This window comes from Muntiacus reevesi, chromosome 3 (genome assembly GCF_963930625.1).
Source record: "Muntiacus reevesi chromosome 3, mMunRee1.1, whole genome shotgun sequence".
NCBI classification, from domain to species: domain Eukaryota; kingdom Metazoa; phylum Chordata; class Mammalia; order Artiodactyla; family Cervidae; genus Muntiacus; species Muntiacus reevesi.
Window position 1 is genome coordinate 87385833 of NC_089251.1, and position 17233 is coordinate 87403065.

At 34.3% G+C, this 17233-nt stretch overlaps 1 protein-coding gene across 2 annotated transcripts in view; it reads left to right on the forward strand.

The window, feature by feature from the left end:
• MEMO1 (mediator of cell motility 1) overlaps positions 1-11948 on the forward strand; it is a 131058-nt gene extending 119110 nt beyond the window's left edge. For both annotated transcript variants that reach the window (XM_065929479.1, XM_065929478.1), the window contains one exon: positions 106-11948. In XM_065929479.1, coding sequence (XP_065785551.1) covers positions 106-237 — 132 coding nt within the window. In that variant the 3' untranslated portion in view covers positions 238-11948. The remainder of the gene's footprint in view (positions 1-105) is intronic.
• Positions 11949-17233: the final 5285 nt, after the last annotated feature.

Genomic DNA, 17233 nt, shown 5'->3' on the forward strand with positions numbered 1-17233 from the left:
CTAGGCTTCGTTTGTGAAGTGAACAAAGTTAAGCTACCAGTGCGTTTAGAGAGTGCTCCCTTTTTTATATGATGTCTGTCATAACCAGTTTTTTTCTTTTCCTAGGCTATCACAGAGCTGCAGAAGAATGGAATGAATATGAGTTTTTCCTTTTTGAATTATGCCCAGTCCAGCCAGTGTAGAAACTGGCAAGACAGTTCAGTGAGTTATGCAGCTGGAGCACTCACGGTTCACTGAAGCTCTGAATCCTCAGGAATGCCATCTGCACATACTCACACTGTCCAGGGTCCCAGCCTAACCCTTACCAAGATACTGGTCCTGGTTTGGGGGGATTCTGAAACCTCAAACTAATAGAACTTTCTTCTCTTCTTTTCTAGTAGGTGTAGTCCTTCCTTAATTTCAACTCATTAAAAAAAAATGCTTTATAGTTTAGAGCAGTGGAAGGAACGCTGGCATCAAAATATTTTGAACAAAAAAAAAAAAACAGGCAATGTAAAGGCACAGTTGTGGCAGTCAGTTTTTTGAAAGTAACTTGTAAAGCATTTACCATATCCTAATTTGCACTCTTTGCAGACTTGTGCACATATACTCTGCTTTCAGAATAGTTTTGCAAATTGTACACAAACAAACAAAAAGGGTGGAAGCTTTTTAATAAAGAAGTTGCATTTATAAATGATCTGTAATAGAATATAAAATTCTCCAGTTATAGTCAATTACTACCCATATTGTACAACAGATACCTTCTATTTTAGTTGCTAATAAAGGGCTACACAACTCGAAATAGTCTGATTTAAACTTATTGCTCTGTGGTACATATAAAAATTGTTTTTTATTAGTTCCATTTCTGAATTTTTATGTTAAAAGTGGTAAACTTTAGTTCTTATGTAAAAGTATGTTAGGATGTATTTTTATATTTTACATATTTATGTGATTTTTTTATCACAGATAATAAGAGTCATATTTTAAAGTTAGTTTTTAAAATTACACACAGTTTGCATTTTTATGTGTGACATCACTTTGTGTCATTACTATATTATAATACAATATAAATTTAAGATTGGTAAAGAACAGAGATGTAGTTCCGTAATTCTCAAATAGTGTTTGATAGGCAGTAGTCTGCAAATGAGGAAACAGTGAAGAATGTTCTTAGTGTTTCTCAAATCATTGCAGACCATACACTGCTGCTATGCTTTTTTAGTGCTCCAAGCAATTTGACTGTCTTACTTGAATTTTTAGCAAGAAGTCATTAATAATAACAGAAAACCACTGGATTTTCTTATAGTTCTGCAATGTTTTTTGTCATGATTTTTGGTGCGGCTCTTCCAACTAAAATAATGGTATGGTGTTGTATTTCTTTAGTCTAGATCAATCCTAGTCACTTTGGCAAAAAAAATGTAACTCAGTTAGTTAATTATTGGCCATGATGTATGTACTAGATTATACCTATTTTAATATAACACTGGGTATTTATATCACATTGGAGAGCATTTATATCTTCAATGTTATGCCAGAATAGCACAATTTTTAGATGCCTTGCACCAATTTTATTTAAAGATTTGCATTTCTTACTTACTAAATACCAACTTTCTATACTCAAGAACTGAGATGAAATACTGTAATCTTTTGGATTCAAAATTACCCACCTATACATGTATGGAAATTATATTCTTACATGTTATTGATTTATTTCCCATCACTCAGATATACTTTTGAGTATTGTAAATATTTATTCCTTATTTATTATATAGACCATAAAAATTTCAAAATTGACTACAGAGTAAATTTTTAATGTTTTCTGGATATAAGACTAATACATGATTATTACAGAAAATTTAGAAAATATTAATAAGTATAAAGAAGAGAAAAAAATTATCTGCAATCTCACTATCCAGAGATAACACTGTTAATATTTTTTGTATTTCCTTTCAATCTTTGTCTATGCTATTTATATGTATGGGTGTGTATATGTGTTTGTGTGTGTGCATAATAACAAAATTGAGATTTTGCTGACCATATAGTTGTATACCCTGCTTTTTATAACCTACCATCATAAGTACTTCCCCATGTCTTTGAAAATGTGATTTTTAAAAATGGCTGCCTATTATTCTATTGTATGAATATAACATAACTGAACCAGTTCTCTCTTTGGATATTAGGTTGTTTCTAATATTTCACAGTTATAAATAGTGGGATGGACATCTTTGTATGTGAAATTTGAATTCTATATTAGACTAGTTCTATTTAGGTGAGAAATTTCAAAGCCCTTTAAAATATGACCAAGTTACTCTTCAGAAAGATTGTACCAAATTAGCAATATATAAGTACTCATCATACCGCCCCTACTCCATTATTACTATTTTTTCTAATCATTGACAATTTGTTAAGCAAATTGTTGGTTGTTCTTTTGATCTTTCTTTTAGGAGTGGCTTTATAAATGAATTATTTTTTTCCCTTCTGTAATTTTATAGTTGATTGATTAATAAAAAAACACAAGAGGGTTTTTAGGTTGAGTGGGCTATAGCCCTCTGAATATGTTTACTGTACATTTAAATATCCAAAGTACTTCAATATTACTTTTTTCTGGAATGAGCTTATCTTTCTTACTTAGTCACAAAGTAGAAAGAGTTCCAAGCTTGATAGCAAAGTGTTGGTTTCTAGCTCTGCCTCTGCCACTAATTGTTTGTCACACCATAAATATTTCATATTGTACTGAAACTTTAACTGTAAAATACTGAGGTAGTCTGTTAAACACTTTACAGTTTCAGAGTTCTTTGATGTTGTGACTTTGCTCTTTAGAGATTCCGATGTCACTTACGTTTAAAAATTGAATTAGAATTGGATTAGAGGTATTATCTTTTGATTTCAACTCTGCATACATGAAAATCCTTTTTTTAATACAAAAGGAAATTAATTTGCATTACTTAATGCAGTTAATATTACCTAAATTATTGAACTTAAACTTTGCTACTTTAAGTGCCTTTAAAAGTGTTTTTATTTGAAATACAAAATGTAAAGGAAATTTTATGTAGTTCTATAGTTTCTTTTTTATAATATACTTTTGAGTTATTTGTAGCAACTTTTTTTTAACCTTAGATTGCACAGAGCAGTATATTTATGGATTCTTCACTATTTTCTTAGTGAGTCCTTGAGAAATGTATGTTAGAGTTTAGCTCAGTGAGCAGGTAAGTAAGTGCTTTCTGTCTTGTGTGGGCAACAAATCTTTATGGCACCAGAGTAGGAATAAAGGATCATTCAGATTCCAACTTTTAGATATTCCAATAGAGAAAGTAGGTGTCCTGAGTTAGTTAACAGCTATTGTTGGAAATCTCAAATTTTTCTTTGGTAGCAAACACTTCATTATCCTAGATTAAATTTAGTCTTTTAGGGCCAACTGTACAGTGCTATGCTAAGTCACTTCAGTCGTGTCCAACTCTTTGCGACCCTGTGGACTATAGCTGGCCAGGCTCCTCTGTCTGTGGGATTTTCCAGGCAAGAATACTGGAGTGGGTTGCACATTTCCTTCTCCAGAGGATTTTGCCAAGCCAGGGATTGAAGCCAGGTCTCCTGTGCTGCAGGTAGCCTTCTATGTTGCAGGCAGATTCTTTACCAACTGCGCCCACCAGGTAAGCCCTATCCTAGATTAAAGGTTGGTGAATGTTTTTGTGTAAAGGGCCACACAATAAATATTTTGGGGTTTTCAGGCCATATAGTTACTTCCCAGCTAGTCACTTTTGCCACTGTGGAAATATGTCTATGCCACAGTGATAGACAATGTGGAAATAAGTCATTGTGTCTGTGCCTCACTGACACATTATTTTCACAGAAAAGATAGCTGAATTTGGTCCACTGGTCATAGTTTTCTGTCCTAGATGGTTAGTAATTTTAAGCTGCAACAAATGGTTGTGAGTTTCTGTCATCCCAACTCTCTCTTAATTTTCCATATATGGTCCGGTTGCTGAGTTTGAATGTTGTTTAGGATTATAAACAGAAGTGGAAAGTAGGTAAGAGAAACTTAGAAACTCTTAGGAACTAGTGTTAAAGCATTTTGAAGTCCTTTTATTTGCTAGAGCTGATTAGGAACTTTCCTTTCTGCCATAATTAATCAAAAGAGTGAAGAATAGACGTTGTAATTGGTTGTTGAAAATTATATAAATTATTCTAAGCACTTGACTACCTAGATGGTAGTTTTTTACCTGGTAAGATAAACCTTTTGCAGATAAACCTTTTTACCTTCATATTGTAGGACACTAGACCGGAGTTAAGAGAAATTGTAAAAGGGTTTTGGAAAAATAACTACCATCTTCCATCACTATCATTTTAAAACCCCCTCAGACTCCCTCCATATTTAGGAGAAACATAAACTTATAATAAAAGAGAGTTAAGTTGAATGACGAAATTGATGAAAAAATTACTCCACTATTCTTTTCTAATTTACTCTGGATCGCTGAAAACTTCATCAAGGGATAGTATCAGTCTAGAGACTTTTCATTTGAAAAGTGCTGTGATACAGTTGCTGAAAGGTCTACTGTAATTATAAAATTATTATTGATTAAAGGATGTAATAAACCACATGCACTCTGATACTAAGACTAAAGCTTTTATATTATTGTGTTGTAAGTGCCACATATCAAGAGTGACATGAACTGTAGTGTTCATAGGAAGGCAGACAGAATGTAGAAAGACTTGAGTGGAATGCAAAGATATTGGTGATATTTATTTTGGAGAAAATAGAGGGGTTTTTCTTCAGACTTTTGAGTGACTGTCATGTATAAGAAGGAATAGAATTGTTCTGTATTATTTTAGGTAGACAAATTAATTCTAAGAAATGAAAGTTTCTGGTTCCACATTTAAGGTTCCATATGAGAACTTCTAAATGAAAATCGGCCCTGTCCTCATAAAATCATTGAAAGTATTCAAACAGAAGCCAAATCAGTGGTTTTCAAAGTAGAATCCCTATACTATCAGCATCACTGGGGCATATTACCTGTGTAGACCTGAAATTATGGATCACCAAGCTGAAAAACAGGTAACGGAATTAGTACAAATATGAAACTTAATTCATTTGTGTGAAACTGTTAAAGGGAACTGTTAAGGGAAATAATTTTTAAGTAAACACTGATTTTGATTTTTAACACTGACTTTCAGAGATTATAAACTGATGTTATTTATTAGTAAAAGTGACTTAGCTTTTCCTAAGCAGAGGTTCTGCTTTAATCCAAAACAGAGCTGTATCAGTAGCAGAAAAGGGTATTGAAATAGCTTGCCCCTTTTATGTTATATTATTTTAATGTCAAAATATCACTGAGTGACATGTCACAGTATCACATTGACCATGCTGCATACCTTTGATAAAAGTAATGCTAGTAACTGGAACCTCTGCTTTTTAAAAGTCACTGTTGTGGATGGAGTTTGTTTGCCTGTCATGAGTTTATTAATATGTTCTGTTTGTTGGGTCCTGAGTGAAGAACCTTAAGAGTTTTAGATTTATTTGTCATTTGTTCAAGGGTTCTCTAGTGGTCCCAGATGGTTTGTACCTAGGGTGTATCACATTTGCAGTATTTATTTGTATGTGTTTAATTCTAATACAAGATTTTGACCATCACCCTATAAAAATAATGAGAAAAAAGTTTAAAGCCAGTTGTCCTGATTTTGAAAGCCATAATACAATGCAGTTGGTTTTTCATTATAAATTGCACATTATATTTAAATGCATATCTCATACTGTATAAATTGAGGTTTGTAACTTTACTAGATGTAGTCCTATTTTTTCTCCTATCAGCCTAATAAGGAAACCAAAGAGAAAGCAAGTACCATGAAGAACCTATTGAAGGCCATGTATATCAGTTTTGGTCTTTAAACCTACCAATGTAAACTTTGGAAAATATTTTAATTTTTTCACCAGAATATTCTCTGAATTACTGAATGTGATATTATATGCACTTAAGGAAAAAGTATTAAAGCAAGATGAAAACCAAGAAAATTAGAGTGATATATGAATGACGTCATATAGATGACAAAGCTGAGTTTTGTAAGTTTTTAAATTAAATACTAGATTTAATAAAATATTCTTACCTTAACAGTTTTTTAAATGGCAGTTTTTTCTGAGAAGTCTTTTTTCCCATTTAAGATTTATCCATTTGAATCTAGTACCTAAGAGGCTTCAATTGATATTTGTTCAGTTCTGATGAATTTTTAAAGCAAGGAGAACAAAAACTTCATTCTCTTTATGAAGTGTTTTTTAAAGCACTGGAAATCATAAGCCTTTTAATTGGAAACAATTTTAACTGGCTTTTTCCATTTTCAGGTTTTGATGTGGGAACCAGCTTTCTTACTAATTTTAAAAGATGATAGAATTTTATATTCCTGAATTCTGTGTAATGCCAATGAAGTGAATGGTAATATAAGTGATCTGATAAATTTGAAACCACTGGCCTACGATTCTTGGCTCATGTTTTACAATATCCTATGGTGTTTACTGTTACTTATGTGTTGTTTACCTGTTTGCCCAATAACATGTCCAGCCAGCTCTCAATTGAAAGATGCTTTGGGGTGCTAGAAGCTTTGAACTGGAATCCATTTTCAGCTTTGCCAGTCAGTTGGTACTGATTTGCTAGAACATACCACAGGTCTTTCCTAGAGCAGAGGTTATCTCTTTATTAATGTGTGCTAGAAGTGAATAGTATGACTCCTAAGGGCCTTTCCACCTTTGACTTTTTATGACAATAATAAAGATACCCTATTATTTAACATATTATACTTTTAATTTAAAAAATATGTTCACGGCTTTTTCTTTTAATCTCAACTTTAAGAAGGCCATACATTGCTGTATTTTTACTGAGAGAATCCTAAGCCCGTATAAATAGCATGACATATAAATTTGTTTGGCTAGTTAGTATCAAGAGCTAGTATAAGAATTCAGTTCTAATTTTTAGTCCTGTGTGTTACAAATGTTATACTATATAATATTACTCTATATTTTGTTTTTGGTGCTCACTTTTTGAGATATCACATTGAATTCAAATAGTAATGTGGATGTGTGGCTTAAGTAAAAATGGGAATCATTTATGTAAAGGTCTATTTTGATTAATTCTGGCAAAAATGATTTCTTTTGGTGGATTAAAATATTCCTAATAACTGCAGACTTCTCTTTCCTGGGAGGTTTACTTTTAGACCTCAAAATTCTGATCCATTGCTTTCATCATTAAACATGCACTCCTTCTTTGTAATGAGATCATGACAGAAAATGAAATTTGTTTGTATGCGAGGCTTTCTGATGGTGAGGCTTTGCAGCAGACACTTGACTCCCACCGTTCCAGTTCACACATTAAAGTGTCCTGCAAGTACCTGCGACTCTGGGATTTTCTCACCCACATGCAGGGCAGATCGGATGGGAATTGGAGAATAGTTTTTCCAGCTTCCTTACCCTTCTGGTAATACTTTGAGGCATGTTTCCTAGAGTTTCCAGTGGGGCTAGACCTCATTGTCCTCAGCAGCAGGAAGACTGGACTGTTAAATAAGTATTCTTTATTTTCTTCCTCCTCTGTCTCACTTCCCATTCATTTATCAGTGTTTTCTGACATTACTTCCCAAATGAGATTCTTGCCTTTGAATCCTGTCTCAGAGTCAGTTTCTGGGGTCATCTAAAAAACATGTTTGATATGAAAAATAAGTCATTACCAATGTTCATTAGATATGAAAGATTTTTTTAAGGGCAGTTATTTTGAATAAAATTAAAAACAAGTATTAAATATTCTGACTTTTTTAGTCTCACAATCATGTCCATGTTCAAATGTGTTTCCTTAGCTTCCTTTCATAACAAAGGAAAGATTCAAGGTAAAAAACTTTTAAGTAGAAATTCAAGGTAAATGTCTTATGTGGAAAGCTTTCTACTAGATCTGTTTGTTCTTTTCTTCTAAAAAAATTATAGCCTGATTTTCCAGATGCTTTATAAGGACACAGTGGGTTATCTATTTTGGTAGAAATTGGATTAACATGGAATTTGGTTCAGCCAAAATTACAGATTATAGTCTACTTGAATCCAACTTTCTCATCTCTTACTTGGTTTATTCTCCAGCAGGGACCATGGTTAGCCTTGCCAAACATTGATTGTAAGGATAAATTTAGTCCCTGGCTAATTTCCCCAAAGGTTGTTCTTTGGTACTTGTTAAGTAAAAAACTTTTTGATTTATTAAGTTTTAAGGAATAGGGCATTTTTAAATTGAACAAGCCCTACATTAAGTCCAATGTATTGTAAGTACATCTTTGTAGTTCTCTCATACCTTTTAAAAAATGAGAAATAATGATTTTTATATGATTTTTGAAAATTGGTTTGAGAGATTTGTATTCATTTTAGGCACATATTATCAATTTTTTTTTCTCCCCATGTAAAAGTTATGTTTGTGTGTCTGAAATGTATTGTCTATTTGATTTATGTGGTGGAACATGCATGAATTTAACAAAGTTTATAGTTCTGTTTATAGGCGCATCCTAATATTAGCATGCACAATATTTTTCCATAGGAAAAACAAAATATTTAAAGAATATATTTTAGTTATCCTTACTGTAAAGTAACATCTTTAAACATTTATATTTTTTTAAGCAAAAATACTAGTGTATACAAAGTATTTTCCTTCAATGTAGATGCTTGTGATACCTTCATATTCTGCCATGTTCTTTTTAATATAGGACAGGGCATTTATTGACCTGTGAGGTTGCATTTTTCTGTTAGAAATAATCGAAGGTCAGTTGGGTGATTAAATTGGGTAGTATGGTTTACGGGGAAAATATGTTCAGGGGAAAATAAGTCTGACTTTCTCCTGGGATACCTCAAGCTGGTCTAAAGTGGAAATTGCTCAAAATCTCTGCAGTGGCATACTAGACTAGCTTGTGCATGTGTGCTAAGTTGCTAAGTGTCTGACTCTTTGCAACCCTGTGGACCATAGCCCACTAGGCTCCTCTGTCCATGGTATTCTCCAGGCAAGAATACAAGTAACTATTCATTTATAATTATAAGCTCGACTGTTTAAAAAAAAAATCAGTCTTACTCATTTTATAAGTATAAGCTCAATTATGTAAAAAAAAAAACTTGTTACTTTTTAGTCATGTTATATCCCAGCAACTACCTGGTCTATCAAATCCAGGTAAGGCTTTTGACATTTGAAATATCTCAGTATGATAGGTTGAAAATCTGGAATAAGAACCAGAGATGGTTTTAAAATGTATCAAGAAAGCATTCTCATTTCCTAAAGACCAAATATTTTCTATAAGGAATGTTAGATAAAAAATGTGGAATATCTTTTTACAGTCTTTACTGGAAGCTGATTCCTTGTGCTAAATGTGAACAGTCTCTTGATAACTTGATGTAAAACAAGCTTGAAAAATTTCTCTCTTCAGAGTTTACATATTTTCCATCACCAGTAGGCCACTTACACAGTACCTCTGTACTGAGTCTTTAAGTACAACCTGACTTTTTTAAGGTTTAAAAATTGCTCCCTACCTACATTAATGTTAAGTACTTGTATTTAGCCATGTTTTATTTCTGGATGTTAGTTAATTTGATGAACCTTACAGCGTTATTCTGTTCTTCAAAGTTTTACTTGGTACAGTGTCTGAGAAAATTAACTTGGATAAAACAATGATGCATATTTTACAGTTAAAATATTTTAAAATTTCTGTTTAATGAGTAGATCTCCATAATTGCCACCGATAATTTTGTTATTCTGGTAGTTGCTTTTGTGTTAGGAAAATATTGTACCTCGCAGTACTTGATTTGTATTTTTTACTGTTTTTAAAAAATCTTCACATTTATTATCTCTTAACAGAAGTAATTTTTAGCTAAATGTTCACATTATTGAATGAGGGAAGTCGAACCAATTGTTAGGACTAAAACAGGCTGAAATTTAGATTTGGTGTTCTGCATGGAGTTTTGTTATTGAATATCTAAAGGATGTCAGTTTCCACTCAGGTATTTATGCATTAGAATTAATAATGGATTCCAAATCACTTGATTTTAATTTGCATTTTAAGTGTAATGTATAGATTCTACTTTATTAGTAAGTGTTGTTTTAAATTTCTACCTTCATTTAAGCTTGTTTTTAAAATGAAGATTAAAAAATTTTTTTAGCTAATAGAAATTTAGGTAAATATGTAGTATTTAAACTATTGCTAGTTTATTACTTGAAAGGAACGTTGATTCAGTGTGCAATAATAGCTTTTATGTGGTAAAACTACATGTTCCTTTTTTTTTTTTTCCTCACTTGAAATACCTCTTTAACTGAAGTGATGTTTGTCCATAATAGCTTCAGGTTTCTGTGACCAATTCATATATGATTGAAGTGACTCTTGATATAAAATGAGTTAGAAAAATTATTTTTTAGCAAACTGAATATTAACTTTAATACTATATGATAACAAAAAGCTATCTGGCTTGAATTTTTAGCCTTTCTTGTTATTTCTATCCTGTTATTTCCCCTCCTTAAAAAAAAAGTCTACATTGCCAGTGCCTTCTCTACAACTTTAGGGAAACTGGATATTTGGCAGTAGAGTTATTTTCACTGAATTTTAGTCTTTGTGCCTGAAATAAGCAGTACTGACAGGAAGATATAATTAACTTCCCTCTCTACTCTAGTAACAGAGTTTATAGCACTTAATATTCTTAAAGAATAAACCTTTACCAAATTTTGTATTTATTTGCAGATCAGCCTAGGAACACCCTCAAGAAAGCAGTAGGTGGATTGTGTAGAAAATAGAGACACAGAGATTATTGATCATGGGGATTATATCATGTTCACTGAAAAATAATAATCTTTCAAATAAAGATAATGAAGTTTATAAGTGGAAAATAATATGGTTAGTCAAAATATTTTTTAAAAAACTAAACTCTTGAAGACAAACTAAATTGGTTATTTCTAGGAAAAGGGTATCTTTCATGTATTTGGCAACAAAACAGTAAATGCCAAGATTTATCTGTTTCTCTTCCCCTTTTAGTTGGTTGACCCAACCAAGGAGTTCAGTAGCAGTATTACTGGTTTAATTCTATAATGCTTATTATCTCCTAACATTTAAAAAGACATTGCCTCCAAGATAAAAGATGCTGGTAAAAAGAGAAAAGATACTGGATCTGTATCCATCCTTCTTTTTTCTCTATTGTATTCCCCCTCCACCTCCCACCAAATATTAAAAACAACAACAATGACAACAGCCTACTTCTGTAGACCTGAAGTGGCTGCTTTTACCCAGGAGAAACTTTTTCAAGATAGCTCAAAACCTGTGACTTCTGTTTATAGGTAATATATTCATCCTCTTGTATCCTTAGCCATGACTTTTTAATGAAGACTGAAACTCAGGAGATAATATCCAGCAGCCTATGTTTGTGTGCAAGAATGGTGTTAGGCATTTTCTTCCATTGTAGGGGATGTCTCAGATGCTTTTTTTATGGTTCCCTCCAAGGAGATTTCCAGCCCCCCAAAATAGCATCCCGCCAGCATGACCCTCTTCTTCCCCCTTTTCCCTCTCTCTCCTTTTCTGTTTCTTCTCCTTCCTTCAGTGAAATACATCAAGGAAAATAGGACCCTGTAAGTATGCAATTACTGTGTTTCATGTTCTTAATTAGCAGTCATAACTTCAGCATTATCTCCTAACAAGGCAGTTTTACCATTAGTCATATTCCTGTAGTTCATTGTCCTCTAAATATCAGTGTCAGTTTGGGTCACCTTTAAGTGTATTGAACATAGGGAAAAGGATAAAGGGAAGAAATAATAACTTACAACGTTACTGGGTTTCATTGCTTATGGTATTTAATGTTTTAATCTTTTGCCAAATGAGAAACAATCTTTTAAACAAAAAGGGAAAAAAATCATTTTATGCAAATGTTTGTAAACATGTATGTAAATATGTTGTTTTACCTCCCAAAATCATTAATAAAAATGGATTTTTAGTTTCTTCTTGAATGGGGTTCCTTTGTGTATAGTAGGGCAAATTTTGCAAGCCTAAAACAACATTTAAATAGGAGTTTCTTGTATCACATGATATCAGAAGGGACACAGGTTTTTCTGTTCTGTCTTTTTTCATCTTTTGTCTCTGTTTTCCCTTTATCTTAGAAAGAATGTCATTTTTCTTTTTTTGATTGAGGCATAACTGACAAATTATATTAGTATACATTACAAAATGATCTCCATAATAAGTCTAGTTAACGTGTCACCATACAGTAATACAATTTTTTTCCATGTGATTAGGTCATTTGAGATCTTGCTTTTAGCAGCTTTCAAATATGTAGTACATTTTTATTAACTATCATAACTATGATGTACATTACCACCTCTATTATTTATATGTTTTATAGCTTAAAGTTTTATTTATTTATTTATTTTTAGATTCCACCTTTAAGTTAGATCTTACATTATATGCCTTTCTCTGACTTATTTCACTTAGAATAATGTCCTTAAGGTCCATCCACATTGTTACAATTGGCAAGATTTTATACTTTAAAAATGACTGAATAATAATACTCATGTCATTATGTCATTACCATAGTTTTTTTATCCATACATTGGTGGATTCTTGGATTATTTTCCTATCTTGGCTACTGTAAATAATGCTGCAGTGAACAGAGGTGCATATATCTTTTTCAGTTAGTGTTTCCATTTTTTAAATGAAATAAATACCCAGAAGTGAAATTACTAGATCATATGGTAGTTCTATTTTTAATTTTTTAAGGAAACTCCATACAGTAGTTGGCCTCTTTCTTAGAAAGATGGAGACCTGTTTCATAGTAACTACACCAGTTTAAATCCCCTCCAATAGTGTACGAGGGTTACCTTTTCTCCAAGTCCTTTCCAACACTTTTTATTTATTGACTTTTTTGATAATAGCCATTCCGCTAGGTGTGAGGTGGTTTCACTGTAGTTCTGATTTGCATCACCCCGATGATTAGTGATGTTGAGCATCTTTTCACATACCTGTTGGCCATGAGCATGTATTCTTTGGAAAAATGTCTGTTCACATTCTCTGTCCATTTTTGAATTGAATTTTTTTCTCTTGTGGTGTGTGAGCTCTTCATGTGCTCTGGGTACTAGCCCCTTACCTGTTACGTGGTTCTCAGGTGTTTTCTCCCGCTCTGGGTGCTGTCGTTTCATTTTGTTAATTGCTGATCAGAAGCTTCTCAGTGTGATAGAGTCCCACTTGTTTATTTCTGCTCTTGTTGTCTTTGTTTTTTGAAATCAGATCCAAAACATCATTGCCAAGATTGATGTTAAGGAGGTTACCACGTATGTTTTCTTCTAGGAGTTTTATGGTTTGAGGTCTTGCATTTGCATTTTTTAATCCATTGTGAGTGAGTTTCTGTGTATGGTGTTAGACAGTGGTGCAGTTCCATCTGTGCTCATTGCTGTGCATTAGATAAACCGGCCATCTCTTCCAAGTCTTGAAGGAATAGCCTTGTGTCAGAGGTAAACCTTTTCATTCAGCCCTGCCCTAACTCTTATAACTCAAGTCTTTGTAACTGTTCATGTAGCCTATTTTATTTTTAATAACCTCCAATGGTTGAAGGTGTGCCAAGACCTATCAGTGTCCCAAAGCAGAGTATTTTAGCACCTAGATTCAGGCTGGTTGGGAGCCAAACCCTCAGGCTGCAGCTTTTGAAGCATGTAAACATACACAACCCCATGGGACTGCAAGCATAAGCCCTGTTGGAGACCAGAGCTGGGCAATCTGGAGGTGTTCCCTAGGCAACAGTTGCACAAATGTGTGCTCCAGACGAGTGTATAAGCTCCTTTCTAGAAAATACCCGAGAGCTCTAGCAAGCAGATGGAGAATGCAGAGATGACACCCTGTTCCTGGAGGACCTCTGTAGTCTAGATGTGTGGCAGGCAGAAGCCTGCCCCTCAGGCTGAATTTACAGGACAAGCAAATAGGCCTCTTTCTCAGGAAGGTGGATGTGTGTTTCAGCCGACTGTCCTTGAAGTGCCCTGAGGGTGGCAGGCTACTTAAAACTGCCTCTTGGACAGTTTCAGTTTCAAGGGACCCAGAAATGCAAGCCCCGCCCCACCCCCCACTGGGTTTTCAAAAAGAAACAAAAAATAATTTTGGAAATTGAAACTGCTTATTGCCATCCACTTACAGGACAGCATCATACGTACAATGAGAGAAGAATGGCCATCCTACCCGTTTTGCAGAGTCCTTACACATGGTTTAAACATTTTTAAGAGTTTTATGCTTGATTTTGGACTCCACCCATGGAAAAAGAGAAAAATTAAGAGTAAGGAGTCACATATAATTGAGGAAATAAAAATTGGAGTAAGATATAAGAAAACTGTTAAAATAGAAGGGTGAAGAATCAGGCTTGACTAGTAGCATGTGGATGAGTGACTGTCTCTCTTACCTGACTATCTCTAGTAGGGTGATGATGTGCTTTTGTTTCAGTCAGTAGCTAGTTTTAAACAGTCATGAGTCAGACCAGACCCAGGGAAAAAGTTGGGTGGCTTCTGGAGCATAACAGAACACACAGTCATGGGAAGGTTTGGTGAAGAAAACAGGATGTAGCTTCGTCAAGAATGGTTGTAGGTGAGGTTCTACCCAGGAAAAATTAAAAAGATTAGGGAAGTTCCTTTAGAAATTTCTCTTAGTTCAAAGTGAGATTATAGAATGAATTGTTAAGGGTAATGCCACAAGGCCTTTTGTGTGGTGTATGTTGTGGGTGTGGTAGGGGGCTCTGTTTCTGACTCTTGGTGACCCTGTGAACTGTAGCCCACCAGGCTCCTCTGTCCATGGAGTTCTCCAGGCAAGAATGCTGGAGTGGGTTGGCATTCCCTTCTCAGGAGATCTTCCCCACCTAAGAATCGAACCTGGGTCTCCTGCATTGCAGGCAGACTCTTTACTATCTGAGCTACCAGAGAAGCTGTAGAATTCATTATTAAGGGTAATGCCACAGGGCCTTTTGTGTGGTGTATGTTGGGAGTGTGTTGGGGAGAGGGAAGCAAAAGAGAATATATCTCAAAACAAAAGTTTTTGAATAATTGTTGTTTAGTCCGTTAAGTCCTGTGTAAACTGTATAGCTCCCATGGCTCCTGTGTCCACAGAATTCTGGCAAGAATGCTAGAGTGGGTTGCCATTTCCTTCTCCAGGGAATCTTCCCGATCCAGGGATCGAACCTGGGTCTCCTGCATTGGCAGGTGGATTCTTTACCACTGAGCCACGAGGGATTTCTTTGCCCTAAACTTATTTCTCTGAGCAGGATAGTCAAAATATTATCTTGATGGATGGCCTACAGATAATATAACAGTTGTTTATTTGCTAACTCACGTCTGACTGTTTTGCCATCCCATGGACTGTAGCCCTTCAGGTTTCTCTGTCCATAGGATCTCCCAGGCAAGAATACTGGAGTGGGTTACCATTTCCTCCTCCAGGGGATCTTCCCAACCAGAGATGGAACCTCCTGCATTGCAGGTGGATTCTTGACCACTGAGCCACCAGGGAAGCCCATATAACACAATACAGATTACTTAAATCATTAGAGAATTGTGTGTGTGAAAACTCCTAGACCAGTGAAAACTGATAACTGGTATAAAAATGCAGTTTTTGAAAATGCAGGAGCTTCCAAGTTTTTTCAATTGAATTTCTTAGAACCACTGTGAAAATTGGGGAAATATGAATTAGTAATTTTAATATAGAAAAATCTAAACTTTTATTTCATTAAAATTTATGAGATAGCTGTTTTGAAGTCCTTAATTTTTTTTTTAATTGATGTTCTTTAATCTGGCACAGGAATCAAGGCATCTGCAGCTGTGATTCTCAGGGACGTAATGTCATTTTAAAACTTAGCTGTGCTTTTAAAATAACAGTGTTCTTAAACAGTTCTTTCTTGGCAACACTCTTAAAATTCCTTTTTCCATCTTTTAAAATGTCACATAGCATTTAAATAAATTTTTTTTTTCGGTAAAAGCATTCGATGAGCATTATGAGTGTATTATATACCTAGTAATGGAAAATGCTAACATAACCTTGTAATATTGAGCCAGTTTGAAGCTATATTATAGATCAGATCTCAACATAGAAAGTACTGAATAACAATGCAAACAGTATACAAAAGTAGGCTTTGAGTCAGAATGAATTTGGATACAATGTGATGATCCCCTAGAATAAGGTATGCCGGTCAACTGAGAAGACCTTTGTCTTCTACAAACTTAGCAGAATTCATGTACACTGACAGCTGCTGTCCTTGTGCTAATATCTGGGTAGCGACTGCTTATCAGCACTTTGGCACTTGCTGTAACTGTTTCACGACTTGTGAGATACTGATTTTTATTCTCCTCAGTGATCACCTTAAGCCTTAAGGATATGAAACATGTTGGAGTAGTTAATAAATTAGGTTTTTGTCAGATCACGTGTACCTTTGAAATTTAAGTTGATTCAATTTTTTTAAAAAATGGACTTTCAGAGCAGTTTTAGGTTCACAGAAAGATGGAGGAGAAAGTACAGACTTCCCGTATACCCCATTTCCTGACATGTGCACAACCATTCCCACTATCATGGCCTGAGTCAGAGTGGTATATTGGTTAAAACCCATGAACCTGCACTGACACATTTCACTCAAAGCCCACAGTTTACAGCATTGCAGTGTACCTTCAGTGGGTTTTGATAGACGTGTAATGACACGTGTCCACCATTATAGTATCATACAGAATAGTTTCTTTGCTCTAAAAAGTCTTGTATGCCTCTGCCTTCATTCCACCATCCTGCATGCTCCTGACCATCACTGATCTTTTACTGTCGTCATAGTTTTGCCTTTTCCAAAATGTCATACATTGGGATTATAAGCTATGATAACATTTTCAAATTTGCGTCTTTCACTTACTAATGTTCATTTAAGTTTCCTTCAGGTCATCTTATGGCTTTATAGCTCACTACTTTTTTGTGCTAATATTCCATTGCCTGGATGTACCACAGTTCATTCATCCATTCACCAACTGAAAGACGTTTTGATTGTTTCCAAGTTTCAGCAATTTTGAGTAAAGCTACTATAAACATCTTTGTGAAGGTTTTTGTGTGAATGTAAGGTTTCAGCTCATTTGGATAAGTACCAAGTAGTATGATTGCTGAATTGTTTGGTAAGGGTGTGTTTAGTTTTGTAAGAAATTGCCAAACTGTTTTCCAAAGTGACTATACTATTATTTTTTTTTTATTGTGGTAAAAATCACATAAAACATACTACTTTAACTACATTTAACTACAGTTCAGT